Genomic DNA, 21,137 nt, shown 5'->3' on the forward strand with positions numbered 1-21,137 from the left:
TCCTCCAAAGACTTTCCAGTCTGTTTCAAAACAAGAACTTGCACAGAGTAGGAGGGAAGGGAGGGGAAAAGACAGAAGGGAACCAAGCAATATTTTATGAGTAAATGATGATTCAGAATATGAAATGTTTTGCCTTGTACATGGGAGCAAATCAGGAGTTATCCCACTGAAGGCTGACTTACACAGAGGTTAAAAATGCATAGCAGGAAAGTCAGACTTTATTTTCCTCTCTTCTTTGCTTTTATCTTACCCCTTGCCTAGGAAATTGGACAAAAATGCTGGTTTCCTTGACAGTGAGCAACAAAACATTTCAGTGGCACAATGTTAACAACAGGCAATCAGTTACTCTAGCGGCTGGAAATCCCAAGTGTGATGCGAGCACATTTTGGGGCAGCTCCAGAAAAGAGCCTAGCATGATGATCCTGCCAGCGGTAGCTCCTCTCAAGCTTGCCCCAGGTGTAAGTCTGCTAAAAGGACAGGTTTCCTTAGCTTTTAAGGCTGGAGTGGACTAAGCACCAGCCAAGGGGAAAGGGAAGAGGGAGAGCTAATTTCTCTGGCATGGGGTTGTTGCCCATCTTTGGATAAACCATGCAGGACTGCAGCACTGTATTTACAAGCCTGAAGACTTTTTACAAAATCTGGACTGCTAGGTAGTTAAAGCAGGCACTCAGGGAACTGTTTGGGGTCTTTCTGAGCCTAAAAGCTGAGCTAGTGAGCAGGAAGACACACCAAACCTTGATACGGAGAGAAGTGCCATAGAGACCTAGCCAAAGGGAAATGCTGTGGATGTGTCTCTGCATCCCCATCATATGGCCCTCAAAAAACTTTGTGCACTCCTCTGCCCTGAACTGCCATGTCAGAATAGGCTCCTGCAAGTTTTCCCCAAAGAAAACCAAAGTTGCTCCTTTATGCACCCCTGAGGAGGCACCAATGGCACATGTGCTTCAAATTTAGTGATTAGGACCGCCTCTGAAATAGGAGATGCCTGAGAGCCCACATCTCCCACTGCTCTGAGAAGTATCATAAGCAAAAAGCTGGGTAGGCATCCTCTTCTCTCCTACTGAAGCTGTTCTTCCTCATAGATTACCCCATAAGATATACATATATCCCATTATATCCAGCATCCATATAGTATATTGCCTACATCTGCAATGTCCTTCCACTGTACCTTTTAGTCCTTTGAGATCCCCATCCATAAAAATAATATTTTTACCTCTTTCTGGCTGTCCTGCTATTTGTACACACACTGGGGCAGGGACAACCCCACACAGGAACAGCCTCCCCCCCACCTCCTTGGTGTGGGCTCCGCAAGTTATTGAAGTACAAATAAATAATCATAGGAATAATTGACTTGCAGTGTGGCCAATATACTCCTCTGCACTGTCTTGCACAGATAACACAGATAAAAAAGCCCTATTTAATTAGCAGGTTGCAGCTTTTTATAATATTTGATACGTTTTCCGGATCTACCTAGACATATATTTAGAGGCAGAGAACACATTGCAGACAACATTTTTCTCTCCTTTCTTTATAATTTATTGTAGTGCAGGAAACAAAATTGATTTCTTTTTGTGTTTATACATTTTTGGAACTGTCAAAAAAAGAAATATCACATTACAATTTTTACTTTTTTTTTTTTGTACTAAAATTGCTCCTGAAAATAGGCACTATAGGTGATATTACATGTTGCTGTGAAAGCGGAATTGTAAGAGAATTATGGATCTTATAAATTCATCATTCTCAAAGACATAAAACTATGGGGTTGTGATAGTTAAAATGAGCACAACCATGTCTCCAGAAGGCTAAGCTCCAGCATGAGCAAATTCATTAATGCAAGAAAATAACGATGTCTATAAGCAGTAGCTATACAAAGTGGTTAACAGGTGCAGCCACCCCCCTAATTCATCTTTTAGCAGCATTTCAAGCCAAACTTTTTGAAGTTTCTTTCCTCTCCAGATTACGAGATTGCAAGGAAGCCCAGGGAACTGCACAGAGCAATGAGCTGTGTTTGCCAACAGGTGCAATTTCTGACTCCGCTTTGGCTTTTAACGCCAGTGAATTGGAAGCTGCTCAGATTACAGAAAGCCACCCCATCAGGGTTCCCAAATCTTTATGCACTGATGCTGTGGGCGTACTGGAAGACCTGTCGGGGCTGTCAGACCTTTTCCAAACAACCCCCTAGAACAAAGCGGAGGCAGTGTCATGAGCAGCGGCTATTTCTTGATCCCGATCGGGCAGGAAATCCCCGTTCCCCCGAGGCCACAGTATCCGTCAGGGTTCTTGCTGAGGTACTGCTGATGGTAATCTTCAGCGTAATAAAACTCCGGAGCCTCGCGGATTTCTGTTGTGATGGCCCCAAAACCGCTCTCTGTCAATACCTGTCAAGAAACAACATGGAGAGCCATTAGTGGTTTGTTGGCTCCTCTGCTGATGCCTGACATTAGGTTTCCTCTCAGCAGCAGCCACAGACATCTCTCAGTGCTTGGACCACAGTTGTAGCACATCCCTGAAAGCCCTTTATCCTCACCCGCACGTAATTTTGCTAGGACACATTGCAGGCACCAAAGCGCACGTCAGCGAGAAGAGGTAGTGCGCCCTCCAGTTTTAATGGCTCATTTGTTTAATTTGCTCTGGCCACACATTCGTTCTCTCCTCTTTATCAGCCACACCAGGCGAGGATGTGGTGCCATCAGCAGAAGTGGAAAACAGATGTGAGAGGCAGCAGAGCAGACTTTGATCGAGCCTGGCTGCCTGCCTTGCAGGGGTCTGAGGACTTCACCTGGCAGGTGCCTCAGCTTGGAAATGTCTCTTCCAGCCCAAACTGCCTCATGCCAAGAAGAATTCTGGTATGAAATTTGAGCCCCACTGATGTCAGTGGGAAATTAGAACATTTGGGCTCTTTTCACAGTTCCTGCAAACCCCTTCTTCAAAACGAACACTTCCACCATGGCCAGAAGGTACTTTTAAGGCAAATTATGGCTCATTTCTGAAAGATTTGCCAATGCGTGGACCAGTAGCAGTAATCACTTAGCAGGAAAAGAAGGAATGTGGGTGGGGATTTTAAATTAGACTTTAACTTCTGATATCCCCTAACTGAATTTGAAACTTCTGAAAGGTTTCTGATGGAGGAAACTTTTTTCACATGACTTGCCATACATTTTACCTACTGATTTTTTCTTTTCTAAGAAAAGTGGTGAACGCCGGCATCTTGGAACCAGTCCTCATCTCAATGGGGACATAACTCATGTTCACTGCAGTCCATGATAATCTAATAAGCACTTTAATTGGTGTCAGACAACAGTGTTTGCTGTTGCAAAGTACACCTGTGAAGCACCAGATGTAGGTAGAGCTGTGTCACTATCAGCCAGCCTTGACAGCAAGATCAACTTTAAGAACAAAGGGTTAGCATATAAACTGATTACCAGACAAATATGTGTCATCTTATCATACTGAAAAATAAAGCCAATAAAAAGAAACCACCACACAGCAGCACAAAACCAGACCTGGAAGGACCTGTAGTAAGTTGTCTAGTCCTTCTTTCATCATGGTACAACTCACAATAGCCACCTTACTCCCAGCAGACATTTAGCTATTCCTCAGAGATCTTCAGATACTCCAGGTCCCTTAAAGAGTCCATTCTAGTTACCATAGTGACCATCGTAGTTATCATAGTTATCACAGTTATCACAGTTACCATCCATTTAGAAAGGCTAAAGGGTAGCCTGGATTAAGCCCATGATTTCCATTTAAACACGCTCTTGGTCATATTCGTCATGGATGTGGAAAGGAAATTATTCCCTTCCTCTTTATATTGGTCTTCTACATACCTGATGACTCTTTTTTAGGGGGTGTAGGGACAGGACAAGGGGTGAAGACTTTAAACTCAAAAAAGGCAGGTTTAGCTCATTTATGGTATGATCCCATATTTGAATACAGAGGGATAACAAGCCCAATTTCAGAATCTGGCCATATTTCCCCACATTTTCATCTTTGGGACAGGTTTTGTCCCAGGGGAAGCAGACTACTTACCTGTCAGATGTATTAGCAAAGAAGATAAAAAATATGAAGGTATGTATCACAACAGGCTGGCAACCACTAACAATGAGGTGTCAACACAACTGCTTTTAGAAGCAGTATTTCACTTACTTTCTAACATTTCTGGCAAAGAAAAGCACTTTTAACATTATCTTCACTGCAGAAAGATGGCACAAACTCTGTCATCATGGGCATTAGTCATTTACTTGCTGCTGTAAATGCATGCAAAATTGGCTTCCCCCCTCGTCTGAGTCATGAGGATGCTGCTGGAGGGATGAATATTTTTCTACTGTGCAAAACAGTATTTGTTACAGATTTTTACCTGGGACTTTTCCATCATTGGCCTAATTTTGTCAGCTAGAAAATCCATTCTGTTCAATAACATACCACAAGAGGGCATAAACATCATTTATCCCTTTCAGAATTACTAACATCCTATTAAAACACTGCACGCTAAATAAAGCAGAAGCCCAGGACAACTCATTATATTGTACTTTGGTCATTAGCAAAAGATACCAGCACTCTTGTCAGAGGCAGTGGGAACCCCAGGCTCCAACACTTTGCCAAACACTACCTTGAATGTTTTGATTTTAAATGGGAAAATATTTTCCTTGCACTTACTGTGTCAGTGCAAAGATAAAAACATCACTGGGAAAGATGATGAAGTTCATGATGTGCTGGCTCTGGCAGGTGTAAATCAGCCCACTCTTGATTGATTTCCTGCCACCGAGGCAGACATAATTTGACAACAATCCTGTTCTAGCAGACTTTTGAGTCCTCGCTTTTTAGTCCACACGATTCCTGAGCCATCCAATGTGAGCTCCCAGTACGATGTTGCAGCCAAAAGGGCTACTGCAGCATCTGCATGGAGAAAGCGGAAGGAACAAATGCGAGAGCGTGGAATCAACCCCTGGGACATTTCCCACAGTGCAGGAAATTTTTAAAATACTATTGGATCTTTTTCCCTAAAAAATATTCCACTGCAGTTCAAACAGATCCAATTCATTAATTCAGTCAAGGGACTTCTGTGGCTTTTGTCATGCAAGAGATCATACTGGAAGATCACAGCCATCCTTTAGCTGACTATAATCCAGCCCCCCAAAAAACTGGCAGGCTTCAGCAGACAGAGGCCAAACCAAACCAGAACCCAAGTCCTGCCCAGCCAAGAAGGACAAAGAGGACACAGCCAATTCAGTGCATCAGGATTGGTGCTAGAGCACGAACATGTTGGAGCCAGCACTAGGAACCACAATGCTACCACTTTTTTAAACAACTTGTACTTCTGGAATGTAAAAGATTTTGTTTGATGAGTTTTCTAATTTACTATAACCTCCAAAAGTTTGTTTTGTTTTGTTTTGTTTTCCCTGTTATTTGCTTTGAACTTGCTTCCTGACCATGCCTTTACATCCTCTGCTGCAGAAACTAATTCCTTATTCGCTCTGTCCATGGAGATTTTGGTTTTACACCTCTGCCTTAATCCTGCTCAGTCATTTCTTCTGCAGGCTTCAGGGTTTGAGGCTGTTTAGACTCCCCACTCATAACTCAGGTCAGCCTTCTTGCCCTTTTCTGCATCCTTTCTGGTTCTATTTTACCGCCTCATTGAGGTGGGGTGACTGGAATTGCACTCTATTCAAGATCACTGCGGATTTACTCAGTGGTGTACTTACATTTTCGCTTTTATTCGCCATCTCTTTCCCAGAAATTCTTTGCATTCCACTTGCCTTTCTGACCTCTGCTGAGCACTGAGCAGACGTTTTCAAAGAACCATCTGCAATGATGCCAGGACCTCTTTTGCGGGCTAATTTAAACCCTATCATTGTGTCTGCACTTGACTTTTATCGACATGGAATTTCAGCAGCTATTTTATTGCCCAGACATTTGATATTGTCAGATTCCTCTGCAACTTTTTGTAGTCGTGTCTACTTTTGCTTACACGGAATAACTCTATACCATCAGCAGATTGCAGCACGTCACTGTCAACTGTCTCCCTTTTCCAGCTCTTTTATGAGGATATTGAACTGCACAGGTTCCCAAGACAGATACCTGGTAATCTCCCTTCATTGTGAAAACTGCCCTGTTATTTGTATCTTTTATTTCCTATCTATAACCAGTTATTCAGAAGGGAAACTTTCCTCTTAATCCACAGCAGCTGGCTGCCTTTAACTCACCAGATCTCTTCAGAAAGCTACGTCTGCAAGACAAGAGTTTCCTCTTCTAAAGTCACATCGATTCTTCTCTGAAACACCCTATTCTGTGTGTGCCTACCAATGTCTGATCCTCAGCCTGCAGTGCAAAATGCCTTTAGTTCTGCTGGATCATCTTGGAGGCTTCTTAAGCACTTTCCCTCCTGGTAGCACCGAGGCTGGAGGTGTGCACTCAGGCACTGTTTAAAGCAGAGCTGCTGCTGTATAGTGCATGCACAGGACCAGCAAGTGGCACAAACTGTCAGTAGACACAACCTTGGACACGCACCACCATGGACTGCAGCAATCAAACCCTATTTTTTTTTTCTACTTGCACTTTGCCAGTTGGTTATCCAACCATCTGCCACCTAAAACAGTACTCCCAGCCCCATCTCAGTCATCATAAGGGGCACCCATGATGCGTAGATGCAATTAGAAAGGCTTTAAGGGACATCTTCGTTTTTTTGTAGTGACAGTACCATCTTCCAGACATTCTCTCTTTATTACCCAAAGGCCATGCACTGAGTCACTGGGACTCAGCACAGTTTGCATGTCAGTGAAATCAGTTTGTTCCACGTGTTCAGCTCAGTTGTGCTTGGTGATGTGAAATGCTGTCCTCAGAAGGGGAGTTTATATGCTAGACTGCCAAGGAATAAACCAAACCTGTGTAACCAGAGGGTTGTCCTTCACTTATTCCCAAGCAATTCTATTTAGCACGCGGTGCTCCTGCACTTGGATTTGCTGCTGCCCTCTGAACTGACTATAATTGCTGCTTCAGCTTTTTGTAGCCAGCTGATTATATTGAGCCAAAGTCTGTCAAAATATTTAATCATTTGACATTACAGCATGGCAACAACGCATTCAAGGTGTTTGGCTCCTTGTTTATATTCAGATAAAAGTAGCTGGTGCTTGTAAAGTGCCTTAAGAATTGGGAATGAACTGCCAGAAAATACACGATTCCCTCGTACCTCCAAATACTTGAAGGACTGGATTGGAAGCCATTGGCGTTTTGGTAAATTGTGTTGAAAATGCACAGTTCATGGAAGTTTAGAGGAGGGGTTGAACCCACTTATAATTTTGACAGAAAAAGCTTTAGAATTGGTTTTGTTAAATGAAAGCATTTAATTTTCTGAGCAGAGGCATTAGTAAAGCAGTGGAGCATTAATTGGTTTCGAGCATTTTGTGGCTTTTAATAAAAATAGCATCATCTTGCTTGATTCAATATGCACTTTCAAAGCAAGCTTACAGCCTGTGCTCAGCCGAAATACCCAGTTTGTCTCGTGTCTCAGCAAGTTCCACCGAGCTACTGCATTTCTAAAGCCCCCTGTAAAAGCTCTGATGTTGAAAATGCCACGAGGAACCTTGACACCTGCGACAGCCTGTGCTTCTGGATCATCATCCATCCTTGGTGTCAAACTGTATGGAAAGTAACCTCATGATGCTGAGTGCTCCAGCCTGTGTAAAATGTGTAGGGCTCCCCAATATTGTATTGACGATTTCCTATCATCAGCAGCAATCCTGAAGCTGGGTTCTTCTGTTCAGAAGCACTTAGGGGTGAAGGAGCTGAATTATTTCAGAAGGCCTGCAGGATTTAGTCCTTTGTAAGATGGCAGTAGGTGTGCCTCCTAGATGCATCACCTCAGCAATATATTATTTTAAAGTGTTTTCTTTGTGCTGCCTTCAGTCAGCTGGAGCACCACACTGGTAAACACTCAGCTGTTATTCTAGCTAACATTAACAGTTTGCTGTGCTTGGCCCAGTCTTCTCTATGTCACTTACCGATGTTGGTTTTTCCAACCTAATCAATGTCAGTGACCTCAGCAGAGCCCCGCAGTGGGCTGAAATCACATCTAGCTGGTAAAATCTGCATTCGCATCCGTGGAGGTGACCTCTTTTTGGAATTCACGTGTTCACCCGCCGCGAGCCAGCCAGGCGGCACGATCCTGCCAAGGAAGACGTGGGAGCAAAGGGAAAGGTGGCTCCGAGCAGGTGTCTGCATTCCTCTGCTTCCATTTACCTCTCTGCATAAGGGACTGGAGGATATTGATACACTCAATAGGTGCTGCGAGAATTGATTAGCTAATGTTTTGCGCAGGGCTTTGGAGCGCTACACAATTAGCTAATGCTTGCACAGGGTTTTGGAGTGCTATGTAATTTCTAAGTATTATTAATACCCTCACAGGGAAGCTGTCGAAACTGAGAACTTTGCAGCTGCAAATTGGGCAAGACTGAAACTGGGAATGATCCAAACGTGCTGGTACAGATTCTGCATGCTCCGTAGCATGGGCATACGGATCTAAGAGCAGAAACAGTGAAACACGCTGTCTTCACAACTTGCCTTGGTCTTTTCTGTGATAGAAAACTATTGTGACTGCAGGATAAATCTGGAGTCATAATCATCCTACAGGGAGCACACATAACCTGGTCAAAGCGGAGAGATGCTGCAACAAGAGTCTGTTGGAATTGTTTATACGAGGGTAGTTTTCCAGCGCAGCACAGGGAAAATGCAGATAAGAAAGAAATACAACAGATACTTAAAAGATGATGGTGCAAAGTGCTAAGCTGAAGAATCTTGATGCTAATCTATAAAACTGCAAAACTGACTGTGTCGGAGCTTGGAGTCTATTGACAAAAGCCACACACACAACAGAGCACATCATCTGAACTGAGTAAACTGAACCGAGCTAGAGACACGGCTTCACGAGCCTTAGGGGAAAGCTGTATGTATATATATAGCCTGTTCTGTTGGTTTGAAGATCTGCTTGCTCTGATAAATACTTAGCTTGAAGGAGGCTGTTTGGTCACTCATTCCTGCCAGAGGGGAGAGAATTACCGGGCTCGGATATAAATCAGACCTGCCAAGGTAAATCACTGCTGGCTGATAGCCTGGATATTAACATAACTGAGGTGCCGAGTGGTTATGCTCCGAGGGACCAGGAAGGATCAGGGGTGCAGTCTGATATTTCCTGCTGTTTTACATCTGAGTGTGCTTCCTCTTTGCCTGCAACAAGCAGTTATGCCAGCTGAAATGGCAGATTTGTACAGGCAGGTTTCTTTGCACCTTCTAGCAACAGGAAAAGACGAATGTTGAATTTGTCCTAAATTGTATTAAATGGAACTGACAGTGAAATAAAATCCGTGGTTCTATTTTTTCCTGTTGCACACTGATCCTAGAAACATGCATGGAAAGGAAGTCGCATCCTCCTCTCCATCACATCAGTCTAATTCTGGATTCAAAGCTTTTGCTCCAGATACTGGCTGGTATAACAGGATCAACTTGACCCACAGTCTTTACAAGCTTGACCTTCAGAATAGAGCTTCCTGAACACCCGTCCGGCCTTCTCTTGAGGGACGAGAGATGAAAGTGAAGAATGGCACCAGGGGGCATTTAGGAGGTATAGGAAGATAACATTAGCAAAGATAAAAGACATCTTGCTCAACTAGCATCTGGGAACTAATTAGGTGTTGAAGGAGCCATTGAGAGAGATGGAAATTCTGTTTGTCTAGCCAATTTTAACGCAGCCAAACAGCCTTTTACTGTACATCCTGCATGGATAATTTATGATGGCTAAGAAAAGACATGCCCTGTTCTGACTTTCAGTGATCTAAAGCTGAAATCTATTCCGCGGTTTGAGACAGCAGACTGTTCTTCACTGAACGCTCATCCATTACTCTTGTGCTCCTAAAGCAAAAAAGGGATGGGTCCAAACTGAGATGGGGCCACTGATAACAGCCCACATGGCAGCAGTGAAGCTTAGTGCAGAATCTGCCAGTCCAATGCAAACCAGAGCTGGCATCTCCATGCCATGCAGACCTGAACGATGCTGAGAAGCTAACTCAGGTCCAGAAGCTGTGTAATGCTAAGATGAGGCAAGTCCGTGCTGTCTGTGAGCAGGGGAAAACACTCCACATTTAAGCGCTGTGTTGACTTTACCACTTCCATTAGCTCTGTTACCTCCAAGCCATGCTTTGCTGCAAAGTGCAGACCAGCCTGCATGATGCAAGGTACTCTCTTGTGTACAGATCCTTTGCAATAAATGGAAGGCACTCCAATTATTTTTCATTGAAGGGGAGTTGCAATGTAGAAGTAAAAAATGCTCATTTCACATGTTTAAGGGTGAGGGCTCGCTTCAGTTCTACTCTTACATTGCTATCATTTTATTGCTCTCACTGGAGTCAACACTGGATTTATATCGAGTATTTCTTCCACAATATATAGGCTTGACAGCTTCTCAGGAAAGATATGAATTTTTAAGATGCATAAACAATCTATGTTTTCCTAAACTTATCCTGAAAAATACAGAAAAGACTTCAGCTGTAATTGGGGGAAAAACTTTCAGACACCGAGCACAAAAATTTACTTCTGAAATCAGAAAAATTGGTATATCAGAATACCTGAAAAAAGATACTTATAATAGAAATTGTTGAGCAACCTGTCATCTCTGCCACTTGCTGTGCCTCTAATAACAAGCTCTGCTTTTCTCTTCAGCCTCTCAAGACCATGTAATGCTAAACCATCCTTTCCTCAGAAAGCTGGCGGATGATTTGGATTGTGTTGTCCACCCTCTTTAGAAGAGTTGGTGGTGGTTAAAGCCTGGAGGCTACTTCCTCGAGCAGCAGGGCTGTCACCAGGCTCTCCTCCAAAAGCCCTGGTGACTTTCAGCAAAACAAGCTCTCCCAGTCTCTCTCTCTGCTCCTGTTTCTCATTTTTCAAAGTGGCACTAATGCTACTCATCTGTTTTAATTCCCACTCTGCAGGGCACGTGCTGTTTCTTACTACGAGCATATGCTTGGCATGATGAGGATTCTGATACTACTGCTTGGCGGGATGAGGATCCTGACCAAAGCTATCACAGTCACCACAGATACGAAGAAAGTTATGATACAACAAGCCCCACAGCTCCTAAGTCAGCGGAGGCTGCAAGGGAAGCCTTGGCCATGGTGAGGTCAAGGGGATCTGGGTGATACTGTTCATTCAACCGAGCTTTCTCACAGCCACAGGAGGATATCATGGAGCAAAAAACAACTCACTTAAAACACCTACCACTAGTCTCACCTTTTAAACTACATGCTGTCACCATTAAAGTCTTTTTCAGTCTCACTTGCTGGTTTCTTATATAAGGAAAGGCTGTTCTCAGAGGGACCTAACTTGGAATAAAAACTCCTAGCAACTTACAGCAAATCAATTTGTCTTGGACAGAGGTTTCAACAATGTCATCTTCTGTCCCAAACAAATATAGTTAGATTGAGTTTCTGATTAAACCTGCTTAAGCACTCCTGTGCTATATGTTAAACCTTCTACCCAAATGGATGGACTCATCAGATCTCAATTCTGTGCTTAAATTCAGCTTAAAGGGATGGCATGATGAAAACATGATATCGATCCCTGGGAAAAGAGAAGATGACCGCAATGCTACACTGGTTGTCTTCAAAATATTCCATCTAGATTATATGTATAGGCCAGGACTGTATGCAACACAGCAGAGCAAAGTGTCTAACAGTGCCTGGATAATCTATCCTTGCCTTTCTGATGGAGATAAGCACAGAACGGGAGAAGAGAAGAGGGGTCCACATCCCATGGTGTCCACAAGCAGAGAGGAGCTGGATCCAGCACAAGATTCACACAGACACAACTCATAGCTTGGCCACTGCATTTCAAATGAAACGTAAAATTGAGGCCCTTGAAAAAGGTGAAAAAAGGCAGAGGGGACCTCTCAGCAACAGAAGTGCAATGTTCTCAAGGGACAGCGTGCTCCAGTTTTGTGAAATTTCCAACTGCACTTCCCACTCTGGTTCGAAATGGAAGTTGTACTCACTTGTGTGCTGCCAGACAGCTGCTGTCTTTCCAGCCTGGGTCAACTGACCTCTCTGCCTGACCAACTGAGTTCGGCAAATTTTTTTCTGGATTTTCATCTGTGCAGCAGATCACAGACAGGTCGACCACTTTAAAGCAATCTGGATCCTTCAGAATGACAAATTGTTTCTGTTATTGAATATATGCATAATTACTACTAAAATTATATTTGAAATGGTTACCAGGGAATACAATTTTAATCCCATACCAAGGACTGAAAAGTCAAGAGAAAATGAACAGAGCACATTTTAATTGGATAAGTAGTTTTGCAGCTACTATAAATAGGAAAGGATGGAAGAACGCATCCAACAAGCAGAAGAAAGTGTGAGGAGGGTAAAATTCCACAGTGTTTTGGCTTTGGACTTCATAAGGTAGTGAGTATGAGATAGTGTGAAATACAAAGAAGCCTTTGTTGTTTACATCTGAAGTTTAAAAGTGGCACAGTGTGAATAAACAAAGGATGTTCCATGAAACACTGCAGCAGCGATGTACTCACTCCGTCTGAGTTCCAGAAACAGCATGTAAATAGAGGCATCGCCTTCTTGTTTAAGAAAAGAAGGAGGTAAACTTTAAAGCTTGCCTTCCAGAAATTCTCATTTTCCCAGATCTTTAGGTTTTTGATAGACTTTTAAGTGGTAGGAAACACACAGGCTTAATAACACTAAGATCTGGATCGTTTAGCGTTTGCTTTCAGGTTGGTTAAGCTGCTTACTAACGATAATTGCGCACATGCTTTTGGAAACCTGGATTAGCATTTTGTTATCTTCTCTGGAAAAAGTTTTGCTCTCAAGTACTTGAATAAAATCAAGAAAATTACTTTTTGTGGGGGCATGAATATACCGTACGGCCATGATAGTTCCAGAAGTGAACTGATTGCTTTGCAAGAAGAATCACAGAGTCATTCAGGTTGGAAAAGCCCTCCAAGGCCATCTAATCCAACCATCCCCCTACCACCGATGTCACCACCAAACCCTGTCCCCAAGCACCACGTCCAACCTCTCCTTGAACACCCCCAGGGACGGTGACTCCACCACCTCCCTGGGCGACCTGTCCCAGTGCCTGACTGCTGTTTCTGAGAATAAATGTCTCCTCATTTCCAACCTGAAAAGTGTCATGAGGGCATGGTATTTTATAAGGACATGTTATAAGGACAACTAAAGATTTAGCATAGATTCAGCTAGATATTCAGAATGATATTTCACTTTGAGCAGTTACATAGCATCAAATCTGATTCAAGCTAAGTACCAGCATCCACACATACCTTTCAATGCAAAGACCCTCCCCCATATTTGACAAATCATCAATCAAAGTTGATTTTAATTTAAAATATCCCAATCTATTACTCTAGTACAGACAATTTCTGATGACTAAAAAAATTGTTATGGCTTCAATTTACTCTTTATGAGATCCACACTGGAGCCAGAAGATGAAATCACCATTGAATAAGCTTGTACCATCCTGAATTTCCATACAGATCAGTTTGGTTTTGCTGTTTTGATTCTGAAATCAACTGATCTCGGAGCAGAAGGCAGGGTTATGCTGCTAGCTCGACACTTTATTTTTCCCACAGTGAGCCCGGTGTACCTGAGACGTGCTCAGGAGGTTGGCAGATCCAATAAAAGACTGATGGGAGCCCCCATCCCACCAGAGCAGCATCTAGAAGATAGAAGATGCCTCTCCAAGACACCCCAAATGTCCCTGGGACACTTGCCTGTCAGACAACAGAATTAAACCCCAGGAGCCAGCCCATGTCCCAAAACAGACAAAACTGGTAAAGTGCTACAGGGAAATGGGCACAGCTGGGGTCAGGGAGATCTACTAAATCCAGTGTCACTCACCGAATAACATTGCTAGGGCCATATCTCAAGGAACATCCCTTTGAAATCAGCTCCATACAAGCTATCCAGGAAGATTAAACAGTTCGTGAGTTACCAGTATGGCTGCAGCTGCCAAAATAAGACACAATTACTCCAATTTCTCTAATCCCTACCCATCCATGGACCCTTCAGTGAAGATTTTGGTATGGACCATGGAAATTATACTTAGTTTCCATAGCAAACTGGTTCACCAAAGACAACCTAGAAGATCTGAGTTATTTTTCAAGCATTAATACCCACTTCTTGTATGAGGGCCCTCAAAAGCAGATGGCTTCTGCTTGCAAGCCCACAGACTGAAAGCACAATGCTCCTGAAGCCTGCACTTACGTGGCAAAGAAGTTGAACTTTGGCTGCTGACTAGAAAAGCAGAAATATGACTTGCATGCTTTGCAAAGCAAGTTCATTTCAACAGCCCCAGCTTTGTCTCTGCATATTTATTTAATACAATTACTTTCCTTCTACAGTTCTGCAAACTGGCTACTTCTGCCTGCAGCAAAAGTATTTTACCAGAAGAGGGGGGAAAACACACTCAGCCGGAATATCAGCTGCAAAAACTGGTGTAGTTATTTCTTTCATGCCCTCTGGCAGCTGCCAAAAATGCTGAGAGTACAGCAGCATGGAGGGATGGGTGAAAACAAAATACTTCACAAGGCAACAGGGCACATCATGCAGCTCCAGCTCCTTCACACACCAGCCCAGAATGAGCTTCTCCTGCGTCGCTGTGACCATATTCTTCCCGAGCAAGACAAAAAGTAATGTAGGACATGGAGCCTTGCAAGCTATCTTCTAACACTGTGCAGCTTTGATACATGAATGATTCCTTTCACATGCTGCAGTGAATTTTTTCACAAGCTATTGTGATTTCTTACTAAAGGAGTGCAACTTCTTAGAGAAATATGGCAATGGAAGAGCCCTTCAGAGCCTCTCCTAGTTTGTCCACCTGCCCCAAGCTCTACCTACTCCTTCCTGCAAGAGGTTAGACACAAACTGCTCTCATATAAGCAATTAAAAACCTTCCCCACAAACACACCCCACAGTAGGGGCTTGGACGTTTGAATGAGGGCAACGCAGTCAACAAGTTAATGTCAGCAAGCTTTGAAAATACAAGACCATCTTGGACTTTGGGGTCAAATTCCACTTGTTGGATGAGCCCCCTAGTATCAGTGAAGTGGATTTATGCCCCTGGAAGGAAGATTTGCATTTGGCCATTGGTAAAACAAAACACCAAACTGATCGTGGCTGGAGAGGAAGCAAAGAAAATGCAGGGAATGCACTTTGCGTTTCAGTGAGAACCTGGCATTTGCAGCACATCCTTTCCCTGCCAGCTACTGAACAGCAGTGACTTGGCAGAGGTTTGATAGCCAGATGTCATCCTCATCTGGTTGTCTTGGCTCAGGCTGTTTGTTTGAAATGAACAGCAAAACAGAGCGAGTATGGGGTCTTCCTGGTGCTACTCGCACGGCAAGCAGTAGTGCTAGGGAAGGGCTTTGGGGCGATGCCGTAGCCCCCCAAATCTGGCACCGCTTCGCGCCGTTTTGTTCGAGCTTACAGCCCTCACCAGGCAAAATCTGGGAGGTGGGATCCGAGCTAACAAGCGGGATGTAAGGATTTGTTTGACAGCTGTCTCTCTTCGGGTGAGGAACGCAGAACAAATGCTCTCCCCGTGCACTTCCCCAAGGCAGCTTTGAACACATTTAGCACTCCGAGCCCTGGGTGCGTTTCCTGGCGATAAGATGCTGCAGTTATATTTCTTTGTTCAACCGCTTTGCTCCGTCTCTCTTCCACTGTTAGCTTTCAGTTGCTTGTTTTATTTAAGGAGAGAGATAATTTGCTTTCTGTGTTTCTATTATATTACGCTAAACAATGGCAAAGGGAAAAACATCAGGGCAGTCCCTGCCTCAAACCTGCTGCCTTTCTAGCTCGTCATTATTTAAGCCAGTGCGAGTTATTAAAGATGCGCTGATAAATATGGAGGAATGCAGTTTAACCTAACATATTCCTCCTCCCACAAGGTCCTCCGGATAGAGCAGAGGAGGCAAACTAATGGGCAAATGTTTGCCAGGTCTCGATGTGGCAGCTAAGCCACGAATGCCTTTAGACCCAGGCAACAAAGGAGGAAAGTAGGCGCCGCTCTCGCTAGGACCCCACGTGGCTGACCTTAAATCAGAAGGAGAATTACTTTTTAACTGAAAGCCTGATAGCGTGCGTGTATGTTTGTATACACATCAATATGTGTGATAAGAAGGCTGCTTTGTGGCAAAACCTGCCAACAAACCCATTTTTTGTTGCCATCTGCTAGGAAGAGAGCAAGCACCTGTTAGGAGCAGCTGCTTGAATGCAGAATGTAGGTAAGAGAAAAAATCAGTTTCATTTTGGAGTTGGCCTGCTGCAGGTAGCACATGGCTCGCGGCGACAAGGATGCCAAGTGGCCCTTTTCAAGCTCGTCCTAATTAGGAAGCGGCTCGCGGTATAAAATCTCAGAACTGTTCATTTAGGTTATTGCAGCAAGCAGAGGGAAGAGATGGGGCTCTCCTGCCATACCCTGATCCCCCTCCTCGGTGTCCGTCGGGGTATCTTGCCCTCTCCCCTTTCCAGGAGTGATGCTCCCACCACCACAGGTCAGCAGGGCCTTTCCCATAAGACCTGACACCACAGATGGTCTCAAAGCTGCTGCCCTGAGCCCGTGCTTGTGGTATCTGTGTTGCCATCGAAGGCATAAGCTCTTCAGAGAGCTCTCTCCCAGTCTCCTGAGCACAGTTTCTGATGAATTTTCTTCAGCTGGTGCATGCAGCATTTGTGCCCCATGGCCAAGCTCGTCCTGCACAGCCCACATGGGGCCGCAGCTCACCTCACCCCTAGTAGCTGGCACCCACCCACCCCAGCACACGGAAGATTTGCTCTCAAAGCCCAGCAAGCCTCCTGGGGGTTTTCATGATCCCCTTCACCACACAGTAATCATTGGGGGAGGTACGACGGCCCTATAGGAGCTCCTACCTACATCTAGGTGACAGCAACATGAAGTCAGTGGATGGGTTTCCATTGCACAGGGAAAATTTGTAATATGTACTGATATTTAGGGGCTCCTTCAGGCCCAAACATCTCCCTTGTTTCTCTTTTCCTTTTTCCTCTGTTTCTTTGCATCCTCCTCTAGCCTCCATTTCGTCCCTTCCCAGCCCCTTTGTCTTCTCTGCCTATCTTCTGACTTGCCCCGTGTCACACCCCTGTGCTGCGGGAACGATAAATATTTGGCTCACAAAACCCTTTTATAAACAGCACGTCCGACTCGCTCAATCTCAGGGATTGATGTTCTCTTAACTGGCAGCAAAGGACTGATCCGAGCGTCACAGCGTGCTCCGAGGTGAAAATAAGGAAGCAAACGCACATCTGCAGACACCGTGCTGGAAATGAGGGATATTCCCAAAGTGGTTTTGAGGCTCCAGCCTCAATTGCCCATTACCTCTGCCATCCGCATTACAGTTCAGCCGGATCAAATGCTGATCAGAAACCCCGATTCCTGGATGGGAAAAGACCCATCCAGCCTGGCTCACGGAAAGCAGAGCAAGCGTGTGAGGCTGACAGACAAATCGCATTTCTTCTTGCTTGTAAAGGAGCAAATTTGATCTTGATGCCGTGAAACAAACATAAAATCACACGCAGCCATCCCGCAGAGTCACTTCTTCGTACAAAGCTGCACTTTAAATCGTGTTTTACAACAAATATCTTCGGTCAAGCGGGTTTTGTTCTTTTCTTAATGCAGAGTTATATCTGTAAGCACATCTGTAAGCATATAGATTCGTGCCTCCTGGGACATGCCTAATGGGCTCGGAATTCACTCTGGCTCATTTCTTTGTGAAGCATTGGCTATACAGTGGGAAAATTGAATAGGGCCTTTCTCTGATGGATGTTTTTTCATTTTGAATTTAAATGCACAAACTGAGATCGCAGGTTATTATTGCCACCAGAAACAGCAACAGAAAAGGCAAGAGCCATAGATTAGGGAGTCAGTGACACAGAAACAGTCAAGGACAGGATGAGCTAATTAATGTTAGCCTCTGCCCTCTAAATTAGCCATATATTTACTTAAGTGCTTCTGCTCAGCATCAGCTGAAGGGCGCTGCTGCGGGAGCACGCAGGGCGGCACCGCTAGCTGCTTGGAGCCAGCAAAGCCCGTTTGCTAGCTAGGTGCACCTCCTCCTGCTCTCTGTGCTGTGCTCTGACACCGGATTTGGGCTGCCAGAGAGGTTGAACAGCTCAGCAATGACTTCAATCTACCACCTAGAATATGATGGGAAGAAGCCATCAAAGAGGGGAGCTGAGCCCTGTGTTAGGGCTCGGGGAGCAGAAAGCAGAGGTGCCAATGCCCAGGTCTGAGGGTACCCCCCCCCCCAAAAGCTTCCCCTATGTACAGCTACAGAAACACAAGCTAAATTCACCCTTGAGAGCAGCCCAGATGTCAGTGGGGTTCCACCACACAGCAAAACCTCTTGGGGCACCCCAAAATATTGAAGCATTGATCTTCTCCATGTTTCCACCACTGACATGCGCTTAGATGAAGAGCTGGCAAGAGGGGGAACAGCTCAGTCTTTGAAACAATCTGGTGGAAAGTCCTAACTCTTCTGCCTTTGGACAAAAATTCCAGCGATTGGGGAAGAAAAAAAAATAAAGCAGGGGGAAAAATAAAAATAAAAAAAGCTTTGTTCATGCTGTTACAGTTTAGGAACTGCTGGCATCCCTGTCTCCGAAAGGAAGGGGAGCAGAGAGCTGACTGCTCAGCAGCTGAGGACGTGTGTTCTGGAAGCAGCACGCCTGAGCAGATGGTGAAATGATTACTGCCAGTAAATGTTAGAGTCCTCTTCTTTTTTTTTTTTCCCCCCTTTCTTTTTTTTTTTTTTTTTTTTTTAACTTGAATTCTGAACAACAGGAGAAAAATAATTACAAAGACTACATGAAAGCAGCTTGATTTCCTTTCTTTCTCTTCTCTGGAAGCGCGTGCATTTCGTTCCTTTCCAATACCTAGCACAGAAAAAGTGAATTTTCACTGGGTTGGCTGAGGTAAAATCTAGCAAGAAGCACTCTGCTGTGACGAGTTGTTGCTTTTAAAGCCGTGTGTTCACCAGGAAATAAAGAGGTGTGGGATCACATGCTGGATCTATAGGACCTTAAAATGAGGTACAGGGAAAAAGAGAAAGGCTGCAGCTGTGCATATTGCAGCCTGGGGGCTCTGTGCAGGCTTGCATTTAGGCTCTGTGCAGGCTTGTGCTGCCATGACGAGGGTTTCAACCAGGACTGAGATAAACACTGGGAATTATACTTGGGCTATGCCTCTCCCTTGCATCCTCAGGTGGTTTTGATCTCCCTCTGGACCCTTCCTCATGCCTGCCTCCTTGCCTACCCTCTGCCAGCCCCTCTCCAAGCCCTGCAGACTCCCAGACCAGGTAACAGGGGTGTCCTCCCATCAGGTTCCTGCTCCCAGTTCCCTCCCCAACATGTCCAAGCTGCCCACAGCAATGCCAATCCCATTATCTCTCTCATCCCCCTCTCCTCGTCCCACCCTGCTCCTTTCTCCCTGCACCAAATTTGCTTTCTTTCCTTTTTGTGTTCCAGCCAGGCATCTTGTCCCTTCCTCATCACAATGGGTACCACTGCTTTAAAGCCCCCGGAGAACCCAGCTCCCAAATTTGCGAAGAGCAAACAGCAGCTGCAATGGGAAGGAGCATCCCTGCTGATGGGGAGATGTGGAAAGCAAGCTGCGGCAAGGCAGCCGGAGCAGCACAATGCTTAAGGCTTCAGATGTTAAATGCTGTGATATCTCTGCAAATGTGTGGGGTTTTATTATTTTTTTTAATGCTTTTAAATTAGGAAAGGTAAGGGAAATTTCCACAGGGAGGTCAGAAAAGCAGAACGTGCACAGAAGATGCCTCCTTACCAAATTTCAGGTCCCCGCTCTGTAGCAGGGAGGTACCAGAGCTGCTCGTAGACAGGCTGGGAGAAATGTTTTAGTTTTGAAAACAACATGTTTTTTCTCCAGTTTCCTTCTCTGAACAATTTTGGCTGGATCTTTAAAAATATCAGTCTGAGGAGGCAGAAAACTGGCATGGAAAATTTCACCCCCCAAAATTAATGCTTGATGAAGTATTAATCAGTTGAGAGAGAGGCTTCTGAGAGGGACTGACAGACATCCCTGAAACGTGGAGCATCCAGCTCCACCTGCAAGGCTGAGGTTGGAAGGAACTTCTCCTCTTTCACCCATTCACTAGTTCAGCAGTCAGCTTCTGTGAATGCAGAGTATTTTGGTAATGTCTTTCTGAGTCAAGGGTGGCTGGTAGGAGGATGGCTCCATCTAAAATCTCTACAAGAGCTGTAGTAAGAGCTGCACGCTAAGAACCTCCTGGATAACCTGAACTTAGGAGCAGTGTCCCTTCCATCATCAATGCCAAGAGAAATTTACCCCCAGAGAGGAGTTCAGCCCTCCTAAAATCTGCCTTGCCATCCAGAGGTGCTTGTACTGCTTCAATGACCACAGAAGAACCCGTCGTTCATATTCCTGTGTTAGGTGCCTCGGTTGGGTGACAAAATTTCTGGTGGTGATTCCAGGTCAAAGCTAATCAAATTTGCAATTAATACACTTTTCGTGGACATGTAGGAAAATGAGTGGTCTAAATCTGCCAGGTTCTCAATGATTATTAGTAGCCATGATGCTACCTTCTTTGAAACTTAGGCGTGATTTTTCAAGGTGAAGCATAATAGTAGTAAAAGAATAACATTTTAATTTCAGTGGTAATAATTTTGAGGCTTTGCAGTGATATTTTCAATTACAGTCACAGCTCTTATCCCTTGACAGTTTCCAGGAAAGAAAAGAGGAGTAATTGAAATGTTGCATCTTCATTCAAAGACTCCACCACTTACCAAACAAAACTGAAATGAAGGGTGCCAAGGAAGTCAGCAGTGGACGGCTGCGTGAATACTCCTCTCCCCGAGATACAGCACTTGTATCAAGGACAAATACCATCAATAATGACAAGAGCAGCATTTGTCTTTGCAGTTTAACTGCATTCAGAGCCTGCTACTTAAACGCTTACTTAAATAGTAATAACATAAATGGAGTCGCACAGATACTGGTCCTTGTAGTTAGGAGATACTAGCTTCGGAGTTCAAAGGCTGAACATTTTAGCTGTATGATAATGGATA

At 44.4% G+C, this 21,137-nt stretch overlaps 1 protein-coding gene across 10 annotated transcripts in view; it reads right to left on the bottom strand.

Annotated features, from left to right (window-relative positions):
* Nucleotides 1-1,512: 1,512 nt before the first annotated feature.
* Nucleotides 1,513-21,137, bottom strand: part of MSRA (methionine sulfoxide reductase A) — a 271,927-nt gene continuing 252,302 nt past the window's right edge. For all 10 annotated transcript variants that reach the window (XM_084514427.1, XM_084514426.1, XM_084514428.1 and 7 more), the window contains one exon: nucleotides 1,513-2,378. In XM_084514427.1, the coding sequence (XP_084370553.1) occupies nucleotides 2,214-2,378 (165 nt within the window). In that variant the 3' untranslated portion in view covers nucleotides 1,513-2,213. The remainder of the gene's footprint in view (nucleotides 2,379-21,137) is intronic.

This window comes from Aythya ferina (assembly GCF_964211825.1).
Source record: "Aythya ferina genome assembly, chromosome: 3".
Classification (NCBI taxonomy): domain Eukaryota; kingdom Metazoa; phylum Chordata; class Aves; order Anseriformes; family Anatidae; genus Aythya; species Aythya ferina.